At 50.3% G+C, this 21,109-nt stretch overlaps 1 protein-coding gene across 4 annotated transcripts in view; it reads left to right on the top strand.

The window, feature by feature from the left end:
* Positions 1-9,933: 9,933 nt before the first annotated feature.
* LOC116953259 (choline transporter-like protein 4) overlaps positions 9,934-21,109 on the top strand; it is a 91,263-nt gene continuing 80,087 nt past the window's right edge. For 3 of the 4 annotated variants that reach the window (XR_012947166.1, XM_032973311.2, XM_076074746.1), the window contains exons 1-2: positions 10,110-10,122; positions 20,339-20,408. Coding sequence is in view for 3 of the 4 variants with exons in the window: in XM_032973311.2 (XP_032829202.1) it covers positions 10,120-10,122; positions 20,339-20,408 (73 nt within the window). In the remaining variant the exon portion in view is untranslated. Of the gene's footprint in view, positions 10,123-20,338; positions 20,409-21,109 lie in introns of all 4 variants that reach the window. The other variant, XM_032973312.2, reaches the window with a different exon arrangement.

Raw genomic sequence — 21,109 nt, 5'->3', positions numbered from 1 at the left:
CAGGATACGAATCTGAAAGAGTTCCTCGACCACGTGCTGCCGCCATGTGGCGAAGCGCGGCAACTGCAGTCGTGACCACGTGGTCTGGCGTCACAAGGACACCGTTGTCATCCCTTCCGCACTGCTGGATGATAATTGACGGGCCCTATTCACGCGTTTCTCCTCGTGAGATGACAATCCGGCCAAGTGGCTCAGCGATAGGAAGGTTGCGAGTTCATATCACAGTTGGGTGGGTTGCCTCAACCCATCATCACTCCGGGGTAGATAAAGTGATCACCACTTTAGGGGAAAGTCAACGGTGGTTGTCCGCCTGTGTATCGGGCGGCAGGAGTTGATTTCTACCGATATCTGGTGGTATTGTTGAACTTTATTTCAGTATACTGCACAGTTTTGATAGGCCTAAGCCGACTGAGAAATATGTCCGAGTTTGGAATACACTAACAAAGGCGTGAGCCCAATTCTAAGCTTGAAAAATAAAATAAAAAGTCCCAACTAAACTGATTAAAACGGGCTTCATCAGGTGAAGGGACCAACCTGTCCAGCGGACAGCGTTGGAGTGAAGAAAGCCAAGCGCTGGTCGCCTCCCTTTAAGCTGTGAGGGGGCAAACAGCAAACGCCCTGACAAAGGAAATTAGCATGAAAACGCACCACTGACAAAGCTTGGAATTAGCACAAGATGATAATACACCACCCTGGGAGTTTGGAATACCACTACTAGAATAAATATACTGTACCATTGAAATTTAGATTTAAAGCTTTCGTGCCTGCAAGGATCCATACTCATTGGTTCTATTTACCTATTCACCTAATAGAACCAATGAGTATGGATCCTTGCAGGCACGAAAGCTTCAAATCTAGAATTGATTAAAACGGCTCTATAACTCTTCAGGTCCATCGCACAAACAGGAACCTCAATGTGACCTCACCCGGTTAATGGTTAGATTCGTTTTCTACAGCGTCCTCCATGCAAATTGAATCTCACGACGATGGGCAACCACAGACAAAGCTGGAAGGCAGCCAGGCGATGAGCGGGCACCAATTAATGATTGTGCGACTTCTCTGGCCCTCTCTATATGAGGGTGTCATCAGCTAATCGATGAGTGTTTACACGCGGCAGAAAACTGGAGCACCCGGATAAAATGCGTGCGCAAAAGGGGGAAACATTCGGTGGAGTCCACATTTTCTGCTGTACCAACTCATCCTGGCAAGCTTGGGAGATTCGCAACATTTGTGTGTTCCACCAAGCCTCGTCTCCACAGCACTGAATTACAAGCATGTGCAGCTACCACCCGGATTATTTACCGAGGAAAGCCTCACCGAGTCTCAAGACGTCTCTCTGGACAGTCACGTGGTTCACCCGTGGGGCACTACAGTAGCGAGATGTTAACTACCTCGCCTGGTATACAGACCATCATGGGATTTGTATATTTAGAGTTTGCATGGTCTCCGAGTGGTCGCGTGGATTTTTCTCTTGGTTCGGGTTTTCTCTCCACATTTAGAAACGTGCGTTTAGAGTATTCGGCTGCTAGAAATGTCCACAAGATAAGGTCACTTCGTTGAGCTATCAATTGTGGCCAGGTCGCTTCTGAAAAAGAGCTATATAGCTCAGTCAGCCTTACCTGGTAAAAAATAAAAATAAACTGTTTAGTTTAATAGTTTATATGTTTAGGCAATTACATTTGAAGGAAAGTTTTGCCTGCGGGAATGAAAAATTGTAGAACCTGGAGAAAACCCACACATACAAGTGGATAGCACTCAAAGTTCCACACGGGTTGTTTTACGAACCCACCTGCTGTACTTCTATCTTCTTGCCACGTCTCAACACATTGGACTGGAAGTCTCACTATGGTAGAGTATCGTTCAAAAGTCAGGAGTCGACTTAACCCTTCCATAGATCCCTCTTGGGTAAAATAAAAAGTCTAATTGACTTTCTGCTCAAATGAGCATTGAGGTATTGATGATCACTTCTTGTCCCACGGCCCTGAACCAGTGGTGCAATATCCACATACCTTTGGCAGAGGCGAGTGTATCCATAGCACAACCACTCTTGACTTACCCACAAAGTGGTGCTCATTTAACAACCCTAAAGGGATGATGGGCTGAGTCAACTCCCAATCAGCATTCTAACTTCCAACCTCTCGAATAATCTACCGCTGAGCCAACTGGTCTTTTTGGTGGATCACATTAAACCAATCAGTGTGAACTTAACAGTAAAAAAACATTGGAACATATTTGGAAATGTACGTATTTATCAAGGAGAGAGAGAGAGAGAGGCTGGATCCTGTCATAGGAATGTGAAATATCCACCACGAGCTCTGGGCCACGATTTGAGACGAGCGGTGCCTCACGCTGGTTTTCCTGTTGTGTGCACGATCGTTGTGCTTCCGCGAATTTCCACGAGCCTCGAGAAACCTGTACACACTCACCTGTGTGAGCAGGTGTGCCTCTGCGTGTCATTATCCGGGGTCAGGTTGCAGCGTGATCTGCCGTTGCCCTGCCAACATCTCCTTGGGGGAATATTCAAGCTCAAGCCTCTGTTGGGACTTACCCTTAAGGGATCCCCTCCGCCCGAAATATCAAACGCCAACACCACGAACACAGTATGGGCTTATTAGGGGATGAGATGTAAAATGAACAAGCTGGCAAGCCGGTCTATTGAAAGAGCCTCTGCTTGTGGTGTCGCCGGAATCGTTCAAAGGTAAGTGGCCTGAGCTGGCACCAATGATTTGATGGTTTAAAAAAACAACTTTAACCTATTTTCATTTTACCAACTAAGACCCACTGAGCTATTTCGCTTTTTTTTAGAAGTGACTGGGCTACAAATGATAGCTCAACGAAGTGGCTTATCACGTGCAAATGTATAGCAGCCAAATACTCTTACACGCATGCTGATTCTAAGTGTGGAGGGAATAAAACAGAAGAAAAATACACGTGACCACGGGGAGAGAGAGACATGCAAACTCCACCCATCTGTGATTAAAATTGGAGTTGATGGTGTCAGCTCAGTCACCAATGGACTACATCCGCAACAAAGGCGTCACGTTAGTGAATTTAGTTATATACTTATTGTGGATAAATTCCAGCTCTAAGAATGATAAAAAAAATAATTGTTTGGCAGAGTGATTGGGAATATGCTGCTTCGTAACGTGCGGAGTGGAGGTCATTTGAAGGGCTCTCAGAGGTAACCCTGTGATATGCGTTTCCTTTGGCCATACTTTTACACATCCCTTCAGCCGCACAGCCTTCTGGGAGTGCATCTTTCAGCAGCATTGATTCGATACAAGTAAACTTTGAACTAGATTAGACAAAACAGTGTCTGGTCAGCAGAGTCAGTCTTGCTTCAACCAATGCTGGCACACTGCCAGCTGTTTATAGGCAAGGACCCTCTCCGTTAGATATTTGTCCCAGTTCGACGCTAAACTATAAAATGCAAAAAACTAAATAATAATTAGTGTCATTCTGGGGGATATAAGTAACAGAGTAAATGAATAGGCAATAAACCTCCTTCCCATAGTAATAGGTTTTACCCTTTTAACGGGCACAAAAACTGACACCTTTATTCAAGGCATCATGTTTGCAATAACAACAACACAAGCAGTCAAAATGCAAACAAAAGAGACAACTCTGATAATAATATGCGCTGTCCTTGAATTTGATTGGTCCACACCCGAGACGGCTTTTCTTAGAGCCTAGTCTCCACTGGTGTTGGACCAGAAGACGCCAAAAGGCGTACAACTCAAAAACAGCGCACTATCAGAGTATTGAGGGCTCGGGGTGAGCATTTACATTATGAGGCCTCCTTTGCCAGTAACAAGATATAGTAATAGGTTTTACCCTTTTAACTGCCACAAAAACTGACACCTTTATTCAAGGCATCATGTTTGCAATAAACCCCAACACAAGCAGTCCTTCCCATGTTTGTCTCTCCGCATGGCCAATGGTATGTGTTTAAAATAAAACCGTGCTTCACGTGGTCTAGTTGAGTATCGGTGAGAAGAAACACGGAAGAGATGAAGCACCTTCCCACACACTCCGCTATGAGATTGATTGACGTGCGACAGTCCAGCCAATATATTTTTTTATTTCTCAGAGTTGAAATTTATCAAAATAAGTGATGGGTTTAGTGCTCAAACCCAGATTCAAACGCAGTGTCCGTCACTCTGAACCGTGGCAACTCGAAGCAGCGGCCAAAGTAGGGAATAACATCTGAGAGGATGACCATCGTGGAGATCGATAAGATCAGTTCGGGTTTCGGGGAGCAAGACAGATGCAATGTGGCAGCTTAGTGTCCTCGACATAACCATTATGAGTCCCCCCGGTGCCACGCGGCCACCTCAAGAATTCAACGTCCTAAAACAAAGCTCACGTTTTGCGGCGCTGCACGTTAACGGCGGAGGCGGCGGTGTTCGGCGGCCGCTGTGAACAGACGACCTAGCACAGCTGCGGCCGGGCGAGTTAGGGACTGAAATCCGAGAGCTCGTCGCGGAGAACGGCTAAAAATACACCGCATTAGAGAGACACGTCAACTGTGCACTTGCTGCGGTCGGCAAAAACCACGTCGCTCGGGAGGATCCTCAAGTGAGGCGTTTGGACAAATCCTTGCTCGTGAGAGGCAACCGTGGAACCTGGAGAAAACGCACACGTGCACCGGGAGAATACTCAAGGCTTCGCATATACGTGTTTTCTAACCCACTTGCTGTACGTTTGTTGAACTTCTTTCGCACCGTACGCAGCCAACTGTGCTAATCGGAGGTGCCGGGGGAAGGACAACACACTCAACACAAAAAGCAGTTCTAAAGACATGGATTATCAACCTCGATTATTTAAAAGTGCAAAACTCCAGTGGCTTCCTCATATCGGAAGGAAGAGAGCGTTCCAGACGGCCGCAGAAGCGCATCTGAAAGCGCCGCGCGATGCGGTGACCGCCGCCTTTGTTCGATGCTTGGCCGATTGTCTTTTAAGGAGTGAGGAGACTGGAGTACCTGTGTCGGGAGGAGGGGAGGGGGTGAGGCAGGAAGAACATGCATCCTCATCATCGTCGTCGTCATTCTTATCGGTCGAGATCTATCCACTGCAGGATGAAGGCCTGCCCGAGCCATTGCCCTCCGTCGTGGTAAGTTTTCCCCCGGGAAAACCTTCCACAGAGATGCGGGAAACTTTTTTGCTTCTTCGGAAAATGTTCGGGAACTTTCACTGAACGTCTGCGGAAAAGACCACCGAGTTTCCAGCGTGCTGGGCATCGGCGAACGCCATGAGGTGCCGTCACGGTCACCATCACCGGTGACATCGGTGACGCGCCCCAGCGGTAGCGCGTTTGCCGCTCGTTGCAGATGTCCAGGGTTACAGCCCAGCGGCCGCCCCGATTAATACTGCGCAGTGCCGGATTAAGCGAGTGCGGGGCCTGTAGCATATGCTATAAAGGGGCCCTAAAAATGTATATTAAAACACACATTTTTAACTCGCATAGTAAAGTAATTGTATTTTTAAATTTGCTATACAGCCAGATAATACGACAAATCGCTAACCTTAAACACCCAAAGTTGAAGGCGGTATAGTACTATAGTAATAGAGCAAGTGCAGAATTACTGAAACGGAATTGATAGCTGGAAAGCATTTAGCGCGGGGTCCTTGAAAATGCGGGGCCCCTAGCACATGCTACTTTTGCTACTAGGATAACCCGGCACTGATACTGCGGGTGTACGAACCCTTGAAACACGCGCCTTCTGCTTAGAAGCGGACGTTGAAGATCCCGTGACGTCGCTCGCAAGAGCAGGTCGCTGCGTGCCGGCATAGAGCTCCAAATTTGCCACGTTTGAAAAAAAAAATGTACGCTGCCAATTGCTCGGTTGGGATCATCGCCGCCTGCTATGAAAGCTTGGCAAGGCCCTCGTGAAAAAGAGCCGTAAGACTTATGTGAGGCTTTTCTGGGCAAAGAAAAAAAAGCGTACTAATAATAATCATCATCAACATTATTTCAAATTAGCGGCAAGGCATTTCGGGCATAGTCCGACCGTTACGAATTTCCATGAATCATGGAGTGATGATGCTTGCACGCCCGTGTCCCACCCGGGCAGTCCTGGCCAAAAACACTTGACATGAATTTGCGGTCATTTCCACAAGTCTCGAAACGTACAAAACCAGCTCGTACCCAAAACCTGGCCCCGCGGTGTCTTTCTTTCCAAACGAGTGTGACCATGATCCCGGTGGTAATAAGTCTACATTCCCATGGCAGAAACCGCACCACCGTGCACAGGACAACCGCTGTTGACTTTTGTTGACAATAGGAAGATGGTGATTACGATAACGGTTTATGTTCTGCTCGTTTCACCCGTGAAAGCCTCACCGAGTCGCGTGACTATTTTGTTAGGAGGGTCCTGCCCAGTTTTTCGCAGTAGGGGGCGACACCTGCTATGTTTCCCGACTAAGTCATGCGCGAGTTGACTAAATGGCACATTTCAGACGATGACGTCACACACAATGGCTTCTTCTTCAAATGTAACGGGATTCATAACGTCGGCTGTGAAGCAGACGGCCTGCATTTCATGGTGTATACACCAGCGGTATTAACCAGGGCGGACTGCCGGATTATAACTGCGAACCTATAGCATAGCATCGACACCGCTCGATTGTTGCAACTCACTACGGGACGTCTGGCAACAAAAAAAACATTCTCAAGCTCCAGCGTGGACAAAATCCTCTGTCACGTGTCTTGACGTCTCGACGAGGCGCTGCGAGGTCCGACCACGTCCGTCCGGTGCTCGCCGAGCTCCATTTTTTAATTTAGATTGAAACCTCATTTCGTTCGGACTGCGTTTTGTGTTTAGCTTGTTGTCCTTTTTCCGCACCTCCGATTAGCACGGTTGGCTACGTACGGTGTGAAAGAAGTTCAACATACATACACACATGCAACAGGCTGCAAACGCGCGTCCGCTGATGATAATGGGAATGGGGTGAGTCGGCCCTCAAGTGGTGTTTGAACTCGCGACTTTCTGGTTGTAAGCCAAGTGCTCTGAACTCAGTTCCACCTCAGAGGAAAATAACAGCACCTGTTACTTTAGAGGTCAGGGCGCGTCGCCAGCACCACGGAGATCCTGGGATAGAATCTGGGTTCAGCCACCCACGATTACGCTGGGTTTTCTAGTGATGGTCTCGGACCCGGTCCACCTATGACTGCACACGCATAACCAATGAAGAAAACAGGATTTTCAGGTGGGGGGCGGGGGGCAACCCCTCCAGCAATGAAAAGCGATAGAGGACTTGTTAGTAAGTAAGGAGTTGTTAGTAAGTAAGGAGTCGTTAGTAAGTAAGGAGTTGTTAGTAAGGACTTGTTAGTAAGTAAGGAGTTGTTAGTAAGGACTTGTTAGTAAGTAAGGACTTGTTAGTAAGGACTTGTTAGTAAGTAAGGAGTTGTTAGTAGGGAGTTGTTAGTAAGTAAGGACTTGTTAGTAAGGAGTTGTTAGCAAGTAAGGAGTTGTTAGTAGGGAGTTTTTAGTAAGTAAGGACTTGTTAGTAAGGAGTTGTTAGTAAGTAAGGAGTTGTTAGTAAGGACTTGTTAGTAAGTAAGGAGTTGTTAGTAAGGAATTGTTAGTAAGTAAGGACTTGTTAGTAAGGACCTGTTAGTAAGTAAGGAGTTGTTAGTAAGGAGTTGTTAGTAAGGACTTGTTAGTAAGGAGTTGTTAGTAAGGACTTGTCCCTTGCTTTTTATTCGACGCGTGTGCGGCGATGGGGCAGCCATCGATCGAGGATCGAATTGCGAACCGCGTTGTGTGATCGGTATCGCACTCGCTGAAGGTGTCGATGCCTTCAGGGAAGTCGTGGACTCTGTGCACGCAACCGCGCACAATTCTGAGTCACTTATAACTGCTTTGCCGTTACTTATTGCCAATTATGGACTCAGACTATTGTCCTATCATCTCATAGAGTCCCTGGCGCGTAATAATATGCGACACAGTGGCAGTGGGGGTCGCAAAATGCCGATTTAGTACAAAACCCCAATGATTCAAACGAAATTAGGGATTTCGATCGGATCATGGGGGGGAGGGGGGGGGGGCACGTGCCACCCCCCACTGGCTCCGCCAGTGTGTATAACAATCACATTCAATTTTTGCTTTGATTCGGATTAGCTTGACCATATTCAAAGTGATGAGGATGACGTCACATATAGATGCGGCCCCAAATGTGTGTCGTCACAAACGTTCCACCATTCCGACGCAGGCAATTTATAAACAGTTATCACGTCGATGAACGCGTGTCAAATCTATCACTGCTTCGGCATCACCACCACCACTCGAAATCTGTGATCACTCGAGATCTGAGGATCCTGTTAACAACCTGATGATGCTACATGTGATTACCAGAGGAACGTCTTGTGAGATTTCCCTTAAACACTGACAGCACCACGGCTGGTGCTGCCGAAGCTACAAAAAAATTGGCCAAGTTTGATTTGACGTGACACTTTGTTAATTCGCTGTGTCAAATGGTATAGAGGGCTCAACGACGCATATTTGTACACGACCTAACCCAAAAGAAAGCGGTTATGAATCAAGATATTTGTCGCGGAAGCCTCCGTATAAAATGATCTCAATTGTGTTGACACTGTGCTGCTATCAGTGCAGGGTGGACCACCTGTCGGCGTTTAACCTGGGCACGAGTCTGTATGTTTGGGTGGCATAAATTAATGATAATAATTCCATTTTTATAGCGGCTTTTCATCAAGGATCTCAAAGCGCTGTACAGGACACAGCAGCAGCATGAAAATAATTATATTATAAATCCATTTTAAGAATCCATTTACTAAATGAACTAGACGTTTAACAAGCGGAAGTGTATAAACAGGTTTCAAGACGCATATTTAAAATGTCCACAGACTCAGAGAGATCCCTCTGATACCTCGTGGAAAAGCGTTCCACAGCCTGGAGTCTACACGGGAAAAATGTCTCGGTCAACCATAGAGCAGAACCTCGACCTGGGAATGCAGAGAAGATGTGAATCCCCAAGATCTTAGAAAGATTGAGGGGCCATATGGGTGCAGCATGTCAATGATGTAGGCTGTGGCAAAATGGTTTACTGCTTTGTTAAGTTAACAGGATGATTTTAAATGGTATTCTATGTGAAACTGGAAGCCAGTGCAGGGAACGGTCAACGCGTGATCTGATTTGTACCGAGAACTGGTGAGGTGTCGGTGCTGTTGAACTTGATTAGAGTACATTTCACAGTTTTTTTACGATCGATCTGGAGTTAACTTGAGCAATGTGTCCGAGTTTGGACGTTCGTGGGAAAGGTGGTAAACCGATGTCATGTAATGAGGTTTCAATGTCTTGCATAGGACCTCCACGCAATGCTTAATTATGCAAGGATATGAATGGGGGGGGAGAGGATATAGGTCCGAACAAAACAAAAACACAAATGACCAAAAAAACTGAAAAGTATCCAAAGAAGCACCTTTCTACAAATTAAACCATTCATTTTTAAACCAGGTAAGGCGCACTGAGCTATATATCTCTTTTTCAGAAGCGGTCTGGCCGCCACAAGTGATAGCTGAACGCAGTGGCTTATCACGTGCACACGTATAGCAGACAAGTACCCGAAACGCGCGTTTCAAAATGTGAAACAAAACAACCCGAAGTTCCACGGCGCGAGAGGGGAACACACAAACTCCAAATACACAACGGGCGTCCAGGGTCGCGATCGAACCCCCGACCGCTTGTACACAAGGCGAGGGAGTTAACATCCCGTCACCGCAGCGTCCACCTCTTGCCCATTACCCAGCCACGCACAAGCACGGCGGATGCGCGAGTGGTCTTGGGGTTGGGTGGAGGGGGAGCAGAGCGGCTTTGTGTTCGTCCGCACGCACGCTTCTGGCATCGTCACGCTCACGTTGGCGGTGTGAGAGAGAGAGGGAGGGAGAGTGGGGCGGAGAGAGAGGGTAAGAGGGTGGTGGGGGGGGTAGCGATAGGAGGCAACGGAGAGGGAGAGCGAACGCGTGAGAGTGAAGTTGCGTGTGTGGAGTTCCACGCTCTCAATGTCTTCACGAGGGCGCTAGCGGTGAATAAAAGTTACGAATCGTCGGCGAGAAGATGGTGAAGAGAAACAAGACGGCGGCGGAAGACAGCCCTCAGCATGGTAACGCGCTTTGTGCCACTTTACTTGATCTGTCCCTTTAACATGCAAATGAGCTGTGTGTGCCAATGTCAGCTGTGTGAGGGTGACCAGGGAATGTGTGAGTGGGAGCGTGTGAGTGGTGAGTGGTGGATGTGTGAGTGGTGGATGTGTGAGTGGTGGATGTGAGTGAATGTGTGAGTGGTGAGTGGTGGATGTGTGAGTGGTGGATGTGAGTGAATGTGTGAGTGGTGGATGTGAGCGAATGTGTGAGTGGTGGATGTGAGTGAATGTGTGAGGGTGAGTGGTGGATGTGTGAGTGGTGGATGTGAGTGGGAGTGGGTGAGTGGTGGATGTGTGAGTGGTGGATGTGAGTGAATGTGTGAGTGGTGAGTGGTGGATGTGTGAGTGGTGGATGTGTGTAAGTGTGAGTGGTGGATGTGAGTGAATGTGTGAGTGGTGAGTGGTGGATGTGTGAGTGGTGGATGTGAGTGAATGTGTGAGTAGTGGATGTGAGTGAGTGTGTGAGGGTGAGTGGTGGATGTGTGAGTGGTGGATGTGAGTGAATGTGTGAGTAGTGGATGTGAGTGAGTGTGTGAGGGTGAGTGGTGGATGTGAGTGAATGTGTGAGTGGTGAGTGGTGGATGTGTGAGTGGTGGATGTGTGTAAGTGTGAGTAGTGGATGTGAGTGAATGTGTGAGGGTGAGTGGTGGATGTGAGTGAATGTGAGTGGTGGATGTGAGTGTGTGAGTGATGGATGTGAGTGAATGTGTGAGTGGTGGATGTGAGTGAATGTGAGTGGTGGATGTGAGTGAATGTGTGAGTGGTGGATGTGTGTAAGTGTGAGTGGTGGATGTGAGTGAATGTGAGTGTGTGAGTGGTGGATGTGAGTGAATGTGTGAGTGGTGAGTGGTGGATGTGAGTGAATGTGAGTGGTGGATGTGAGTGTGTGAGTGGTGGATGTGAGCGAATGTGTGAGTGGTGGATGTGAGTGAATGTGAGTGGTGGATGTGAGTGAATGTGTGAGTGGTGAGTGGTGGATGTGAGTGAATGTGTGAGTGGTGGTTGTGTGTAAGTGGTGAGTGGTGGATGTGTGAGTGGTGGATGTGTGTAAGTGTGAGTGGTGGATGTGTGTAAGTGTGAGTGGTGAAGGTGTGAGTGTGAGTGGACACGGAGTGTTCGTGATTGAGTGGGGAGCGGTCGTGTAGTGGTTGGCGCACAGCACTACGAACTCGGCGAGCCAAGGTCGATTCCCGCTCACGGCCAATACCAGTGACGAGTATCTGAACCGACTCCTGGGTCTCCGCTTGGTCGACTCAGCCTTAAATGTGTACATGTCGGGGTGTGTAAATATCGCTATGGGGGAGACAAATACGGCCGGGGCGTAGTGCTGACCACCCACCCCCTCGCGTGCCGTGCCGGCCTTCCTAGGTGCAACTTGCTAACAGAACGTTGTTGCGGCCATACAGGGCATCTTTGTGAATAGAGTATTGGGAGTTAATGTTCGAATGAAATCTGTACTGCATATGAGTGTGCATTTGCTGTGAATTAGTGTATGGACGTCGTGAGTAAGTGAGTTGAAGTGTACTAGTGAGTCTGTCTTTGTGTGTGTGTGTGTACGACTGTGTGTGTGTGTGAGAAAGTGGAGTTTTGGTTCGCGTCGATGGCAAGTTAAAAATAAACTGCTGACTGTGGCCATCCCGAACAGACCCGTGAAACGTTATTTAGCGACGCAATTGCCGATCTGCAACTACGGAGCAGGAGACATCACGGCGATGATGATCCCATTCACTCCGCTCGCTCTTCACCCACGCGGTGTGTCTGGGCTTTGACGCTGCTGAATGTGAAATTAGAGTTGTTAGTCTCGCGTCGACATCAAGCTAGCCGTACGACAACAACAACAGGAGGAGGAGGGAGGGCGGATGACCAGCTGTTGCGCTGATCAGCTGTTGCGCTGTGGTGTTTGCGAGCTCCTGTTTCTGGGCGAGCAGCTGAGCGGATGAGAGCGAGATCGTCTCTCTCTCTCTGAGTGTTTGCTCGGCCCTCATCGGTGCTAGAGAGAAAGAGAGACGAGAGAGAGAGACGAGAGACTTTTTGACTTTTAAACAACTTTTATTGCCGCCAGCAGCAAAAGCACTGGAGGCGATTTCGATATGAAATACACAAAGTCACCAGCAACACAAATGAAAATAAACGTTACAAATCCACGCGCTGTGGCGCTAAAAAGCACCGCGCACAACACGAAAGAAAAGTCACGTGGTGGTTGTGGTGGTCATTAGCGCACGCCACGTTGACGAGCGAGCGCTTCAGAAGGTGAACATGAGGGTGCCGTCCACGCTGGTACAGAGGGCTTTTCCGGCTCCCCAGCGTTCGAAGAAGACGTGCACATCACCGACATGTGTGTGGTACAGTGAGGGAAAAAAGTATTTGATCCCCTGCTGATTTTGTACATTTGCCCACTGACAAAGAAATGATCAGTCTATAATTTTAATGGTAGGTTTATTTGAACAGTGAGAGACAGAATAACAACAAAAAAATCCAGAAAAACGCATGTCAAAAATGTTATAAATGTATTTGCATTTTAATGAGGGAAATACGTATTTGACCCCTCTGCAAAACATGACTTAGTACTTGGTGGCAAAACCCTTGTTGGCAATCACAGAGGTCAGACGTTTCTTGTAGTTGGCCACCAGGTTTGCACACATCTCAGGAGGGATTTTGTCCCACTCCTCTTTGCAGATCTTCTCCAAGTCATTAAGGTTTCGAGGCTGACGTTTGGCAACTCGAACCTTCAGCTCCCTCCACAGATTTTCTATGGGATTAAGGTCTGGAGACTGGCTAGGCCACTCCAGGACCTTAATGTGCTTCTTCTTGAGCCACTCCCTTGTTTTGGGTCATTGTCATGCTGGAATAACCATCCACGACACATTTTCAATGCCCTGGCTGAGGGAAGGAGGTTCTCACCCAAGATTTGACGATACATGGCTCCGTCCATCGTCCCTTTGATGCGGTGAAGTTATCCTGTCCCCTTAGCAGAAAAACACCCCCAAAGCATAATGTTTCCACCTCCATGTTTGACGGTGGGGATGGTGTTCTTGGGGTCATAGGCAGCATTCCTCCTCCTCCAAACACGGCGAGTTGATTTGATGCCAAAGAGCTCCATTTTGGTCTCATCTTGCATGGAGCCCCAGGCCGAGGGAGATTGACAGTTATTTTGTGTTTCTTCTATTTGCGAATAATCGCACCAACTGTTGTCTCCTTCTCACCAAGCTGCTTGGCAATGGTCTTGTAGCCCATTCCAGCCTTGTGTAGGTCTACAATCTTGTCCCTGACATCCTTGGAGAGCTCTTTGGTCTTGACCATGGTGGAGAGTTTGGAATCTGATTGATTGCTTCTGTGGACAGGTGTCTTTTATTCAGGTAACAAGCTGAGATTAGGAGCACTCCCTTTAAGAGTGTGCTCCTAATCTCAGCTCGTTACCTGTATAAAAGACACCTGGGAGCCAGAAATCTTTATGATTGAGAGGGCGTCAAATACTTATTTCCCTCAATAAAATGCAAATCAATTTATAAAAAAAATTTGCATGCGTTTTGTTGTTGTTGTTGTTATTCTGCCTCTCACTGTTCAAATAAACCTACCATTAAAATTATAGACTGATCATTTCTTTGTCAGTGGGCAAACGTACAAAATCAGCAGGGGATCAAATACTTTTTTCCCTCACTGTATGCGTGCTCCAGCCGGAGCCGCGCCTTAAGCAGGCCTCTGAACACTGGAAGCACAGAGCAGCCGTCAGTGTCACCTTCCAGCATCTTTTTTCTCGTTCTGTACACCGCCATCTTCGCCTGAGCACAGGCGAAGTTGGCGAGGTCATGGCGTTTGTTAGCCAGGTAAGGCACCACCCCATATATGAAGCTGCTGTTGTAGAAGGGTACTCCCAGTTTCCTGAAGATGTCCCCCAAAAGGCGGAACATTGGTTTGAGCCGCTGGCAGTGTAAGTGCTGGTGGGGCAGATCCTCCCTGGCACCGCAGGAAATGCACAAGTCTGTGACCCCTGGCGAGATTCGGCTGAGCCACACGGCCGATGGCAACGTGCAGTGTGTCAACCTCCACTGAATGTCACCGCAGCGTTTGGCTACGGGAGACCTTGTGCATTTGTTTCCACTGAGGGGCGGCCGCAATGAGGGGAGGGAAATGGTCTCTCCATTTTAGAGAGGCACGAGAGAGAGACAGAGACGAGAGAGAGACGAGAGACTTTGACTTTTAAACAACTTTTATTCCCGCCAGCAGCAAAAGCACTGGAGGCGATTTCGATATGAAATACACAAAGTCACCAGCAACACAAATTAAAATAAATGTTACAAATCCAGAGAGAGACACGAGAGAGAGGAGAGAGTCGAGAGAGAGAGAGAGACGAGAGAGAGATACCCGAAGGGCGACGGACCCCAACATCTTCAGGGGCTGGTCAACGTGCTCTTCGGCTACGCCAAGCTCGCCGTGTACAGGGCGAGGAAGGTGGCCCTGGAGGGGCAACGTCCGGCCAGCAGCCTGGGCATCTTCCGCGCTCTGGTCGGAGCCAGGGTGAGTGGGCTGGAGTTCCGCCACTCGCGGCTGACCCACGCCGTGCCGGCCTCCAAGGAGCAGTGGGCGCTGGAGGAGGCCGTGTGCTCGGTGGCAGATGACGGTAGAGAGCTCTGCATGCAGATCTAAGCTACCCGTCGGAGGCCGTTTGACTGTGGGAAGGGCTGCGTGCGGATGCAGCACTTGTCGTAGTTATAAAGAAAAAAGAGAGAACAAGAGAGAGTCAAATGGAGTAGGAAGAGAGGGGGCAGAGAGAGAGGGGGGGCGGAGGGGGGTAGAGAGAGAGGAGAGGCAGAGAGGGGGGTAGAGAGAGAGGGGGGGACAGAGAGGGGGGTAGAGAGAGAGGAAGGGGAAAGAAAAAAGAAAAAAATGTGGGTCTTTCATTTAAAGGGGGGGGGGGGTTACATATAGCAAAGCATTAAAAAAACAAAAAAACGAAATTATGAACGGAGCAAAGTGCCGACTACACCGAGCATCTTCTTGTTTCTTCTGATCGTAAAAAAGAGAGAGACGAGAGAGAGAGAGACGAGAGAGAGAGAGAGACGAGAGAGAGAGAGACACACGAGAGAGACACGAGAGAGACGAGAGAGAGAGAGACACGAGAGAGAGAGAGACGAGAGAGAGAGACGAGAGAGAGACACACGAGAGAGACACGAGAGAGACGAGAGAGAGAGACACGAGAGAGAGAGAGAGACGAGAGACACGAGAAAGAGACGAGAGAGAGAGACGAGAGAGAGAGACGAGAGAGACGTGTGTGCAAACTCTCATAACCCTGAGTTTGTGTACTATATCGGTTACACCGTTACAGTACAGACACACAACACAGTGAGTTTAACGGTGAGGTTATACCTTAAAACTACATTTTTTTTAAAACTACACCGCGACCTGAAAAGAATAACAGTATATAATCGGCGACGTTTCGGGAAATGGTTCTTCAGAGCATCATTTATGTCTGAGTCGACCTAGGGGAGGCCAAAGACAGGTTCAGATAACCGTCAATGGTGTTGGCCAGGCTCGTAGCGTGGTGCGTTAACCACTGCATGAACCGCTCCCCACAATGAGCACAAACATCCATACACCTTGATACGAATTTAAATGGAAACCTTTCACGAATACAACACGTGGGCAGTGCTTGTGTTCGTGTCGGGTTATGTGCTGCATATCAGTCATGCATATGTCCATACTTGCATATGAAAGTTAGTGGTTGTGCCATAGCATACGCACATTTACACCACGGTATTTGCGGCGGCAACACGGCCTTTTTTGCGGTTCGATACAGGCAGGTCGCCCTGGTTAATACTGCGGTTGTATTAACCATAGATAAGCGCCGTCTGCGTGGTGGAGGGTCTTCACGACACAAGTGCGGTCAGATCACCGCGTGGCCTAAACCCAGCCATGAATCATGATAACAGCTGCGAAAAAACTACGTGTCAAGATCTATACACAGTATTACTTTGTTCGCATGCAATGTACTTAATGTGGTACAGAAACAAATAAAAAGACCCTTAACAGACGGTTGGGACAAGTGCTGCTAGCAAGTAGCACACGAGGGGGGGTGGGTGGCCAGTACCGTGTACACAACATACACGGTAATTGAACACACACACGCTGACCCCAACACACGCATACAGTGACCCCAACACACACACACGCTGACCCCAACACACACGCTGACCCCAACACACACACACGCTGACCCCAACACACACACGCTGACCCCAACACACACACACACGCTGACCCCAACACACACACATGCTGACCCCAACACACATACAGTGACCCCTACACACACATACAGTGACCCCAACACACACATACAGTGACCCCAACACACACACACGCTAACCCCAACACACACACACGCTGACCCCAACACACATACAGTGACCCCTACACACACATACAGTGACCCCAACACACACACACGCTGACCCCAACACAAACACATACAGTGACCCCAACACACACACACACTGACCCCAACACACACACACACTAACCCCACCACACACACACACACTGACCCCAACACACACACAAACGCTGACCCCAACACACACACACTGACTACAACACACACACACACACTAACCCCACCACACACACACACACACTAACCCCACCACACACACACACACTGACCGCAACACACACACACACGCTGACCCCAACACACACACATACAGTGACTCCAACACACACACACACTGACCCCAACACACACACACACTGACTCCAACACACACGCACACTAACCCCACCACACACACTGACCCCAACACACACACACTGACCCCAACACACACACACACACACTGACCCCAACACACACAAACGCTGACCCCACCACACACACACACACTGACCCCAACACACACACACACTAACCCCACCACACACACACACGCTGACCCCACCACACACGCTGACCCCACCACACACACACACACACTGACCCCAACACACACACACACACTGACCCCAACACACACACACACACACTAACCCCACCACACACACACACATTGACCCCACCACACACACTAACCCCACCACACACACACACTAACCCCACCACACACACACACTGACCCCAACACACACACTGACCCCACCACACACACACTAACCCAACCACACACACACACACTGACCCCACCACACACACACACTGACCCCAACACACACACTGACCCCACCACACACACATTAACCCCACCACACACACACACACTGACCCCACCACACACACACACTGACCCCAACACACACACTGACCCCACCACACACACTAACCTCACCACACACACACACTGACCCCACCACACACACACTGACCCCAACACACACACACTGACCCCACCACACACACTGACCCCACCACACACACACACTGACCCCAACACACACACTGACCCCACCACACACACTAACCTCACCACATACGCTGACCCCAACACACACACACTGACCCCAACACACACACACTGACCCCACCACACACACACACTAACCCCACCACACACACACTAACCCCAACACACACACACGCTGACCCCAACACACACACACTGACCCCACCACACACACTGACCCCACCACACACACACACTAACCCCACCACACACGCACGCGCGCTCGCTCCTCCACGGGTTACCAATGTGGCACAGCGCACGGAGGCGCAGTGACGATGACCCTGATCGCCGCTCTGTTGCCTGAGCATCCTCGCAAGAGAATTTTGCTGCCGCTTTGCCCGCGGGCTGGCAACGCGAGAAGCGAAGCCGCGCATGGGGCCGCGCGCGCACCGCGGACTGTACATGGGCGACAGCGCCCGGCCCAGCCGTGGGCCCGAGTGAACGCGACCGAGATCGGACGGCGTCGCGCGCGGCAGTTCCTGGCAGAGCGCGGCGCTCCTCGCTTCGCTCCGCGGGCTCCACGTCCAAATCTCATTCGTGATCGACGTCGCGCTCCGCACCGGCTTCCCGTGCCCTCCGTGGACTCGCCCCCCCCTGCCTGCCTCGCCCTGCTCGTCTCACTCTACTCCACGCACTCTCCTACCCCTACCCTCTCATCTCACTCCACTCTACTCCACTCACTCTCCTACCCCTACCCTCTCATCTCACTCCACTCTACTCCACGCACTCTCCTACCCCTACCCTCTCATCTCACTCCACTCTACTCCACTCACTCTCCTACCCCTACCCTCTCATCTCACTCCACTCTACTCCACTCACTCTCCTACCCTCTCATCTCACTCCACTCTACTCCACTCACTCTCCTACCCCTACCCTCTCATCTCACTCCACTCTACTCCACGCACTCTCCTGCCTCTCATCTCACTCCACTCTACTCCACACACTCTCCTGCCTCTCCCCTCTCATCTCACTCCACTCTACTCCACGCACTCTCCTACCTCTCCCCTCTCATCTCACTCCACTCCCCTCCACTCACTCTCCTACCTCTCCCCTCTCATCTCACTCCACTCCCCTCCACGCACTCTCATACCTCTCCCCTCTCATCTCACTCCACTCTACTCCACACACTCTCCTACCCCTACCCTCTCATCTCACTCCACTCTACTCCACGCACTCTCCTGCCTCTCATCTCACTCCACTCTACTCCACACACTCTCCTGCCTCTCCCCTCTCATCTCACTCCACTCTACTCCACGCACTCTCCTACCTCTCCCCTCTCATCTCACTCCACTCCCCTCCACTCACTCTCCTACCTCTCCCCTCTCATCTCACTCCACTCCCCTCCACGCACTCTCATACCTCTCCCCTCTCATCTCACTCCACTCTACTCCACACACTCTCCTACCCCTACCCTCTCATCTCACTCCACTCTACTCCACTCACTCTCCTACCCCTACCCTCTCATCTCACTCCACTCTACTCCACGCACTCTCCTACCCCTACCCTCTCATCTCACTCCACTCTACTCCACGCACTCTCCTACCCCTACCCTCTCATCTCACTCCACTCTACTCCACGCACTCTCCTACCTCTCCCCTCTCATCTCACTCCACTCTACTCCACGCACTCTCCTACCCCTACCCTCTCATCTCACTCCACTCTACTCCACGCACTCTCCTACCCCTACCCTCTCATCTCACTCCACTCTACTCCACTCACTCTCCTACCCCTACCCTCTCATCTCACTCCACTCTACTCCACGCACTCTCCTACCTCTCCCCTCTCATCTCACTCCACTCCCCTCCACTCACTCTCCTACCTCTCCCCTCTCATCTCACTCCACTCCCCTCCACCCACTCCCCTACCTCTCCCCTCTCATCTCACTCCACTCCCCTCCACTCACTCTCCTACCTCTCCCCTCTCATCTCACTCCACTCTACTCCACTCACTCTCCTACCTCTCATCTCACTCCACTCCCCTCTACGCACTCTCCTACCTCTCATCTCACTCCACTCCCCTCCACGCACTCTGCTACCTCTCTCCTCTCATCTCACTCCACTCCCCTCCACACACTCTCCTACCCCTACCCTCTCATCTCACTCCACTCTACTCCACTCACTCCCCTACCTCTCCCCTCTCATCTCACTCCACTCCCCTCCACTCACTCTCCTACCTCTCCCCTCTCATCTCACTCCACTCCCCTCCACTTCGACAGTCGAGGCTTTCTATGAAAGCCCAGAGTCAACCTTTACTCAGTGGGATGTCGCTCATTCTCCTCTGCTTGCCCCCCCCCCCCGCCCCCCCCAGTCTGGAACTCCTTTCTCCAGCAGTTCACGACGTCGACATGCATTCCTCTGCTCAAGTTCGCGCGCAACGATATCCCCTTTCACACATTTTGAGTTCGCAATTCAGTCCGAGAATTGCGCTTCAGTGCCGGCTGCCTCGATGTACTCGGTACCGTACAGCGAGCGCCTTTGCGTTGGCGGTCGCGTGAGACGTTACATGAAGCCGCGTCGCGTTGTCTAACCCCGTGTCGGCATTCTGCGCGAGAACTTCACGCACGCAGAAATCGGGCGCTCCTTAAAGGTGGAGCAGTCCTCGGGGGGGGGGGGGAGTTCGCGTATCGCTTTCGACCCGTGACATCCGCGTCCACAAATTCAACTCGGGATTCAAAAATCCGAAGATGTATCTACACCGGAGGAATCCGATGAGCTTCGAAGGTTTTTTTTTTGCGTGTGTCACAGGCGTCCCACTCGCCATGCGCACGCACGGGCGAAGAGAGACGCGCCCACGTCGCCATCGGATTCTCGGAAGGTCAGCGAGCCGTTGACCCCCGCGTCGTTCGTGGATGGGTGACCACCCCGTGGGGCTGGCCGCGTGTTGTGATCGCGGTGTCTGCGTGACACAACCGGGCGCTATGGCCGGGAGATTCTCGTTGGCGTAGGGGGGCGAAGGGACGTGTGACTTGTTGAATCACTGCGTACATTCGTTGTTGTCGTTGTTGCTTTCGGATGAACTTAACTTAAACATTTACCGGCCCGAGTGGCTCAGCGGTTGCGAGTTCACACCCTGGCTGGGGTGCTCACTCGCCCCGTCATCTCTCTGCGGTTGATAAAATAGGTAGCACCTGGTGGGAAAATAAGCGGTGGTGGTCCTCGCCCCCGTCATAGGAACTAGGAATTTCCACGGATGGCTTTGCAGGGCCGTAAGCAGGAGATGTAAAGCAATGGCTCAATGCTGGTTTTGTCTTTTGGAGTATGTAGTTTATTATCACATTGTGGGGAGCGCTAGCTCAGTGATTAGCACGCTGCACTACAAACCCGGCCACCCGACTTCGATTGCCACTCACGGTCAACATCGGTGACGAATATCTGAACCGGTCTTGGGCCTCTCCTAGGTATGCTCGGCCTTAAATGAGCCCCCGGTGCGGTGTGCAAAAAAAAATCAGCATTGCGGAGACAAGGCCGGCCGGGCGTGACCCCTGGCCACCCACCCCGCTTAATGTAGCTTACCCA

The sequence above is a fragment of the Petromyzon marinus genome, chromosome 50 (genome assembly GCF_048934315.1).
Source record: "Petromyzon marinus isolate PM22_M1 ecotype Great Lakes invasive population chromosome 50, UKy_Petmar_22M1.pri1.0, whole genome shotgun sequence".
Taxonomy (NCBI): domain Eukaryota; kingdom Metazoa; phylum Chordata; class Hyperoartia; order Petromyzontiformes; family Petromyzontidae; genus Petromyzon; species Petromyzon marinus.
Note: the sequence above shows the minus strand (reverse complement) of the source record. Positions and strands in the feature narration are given on the sequence as shown.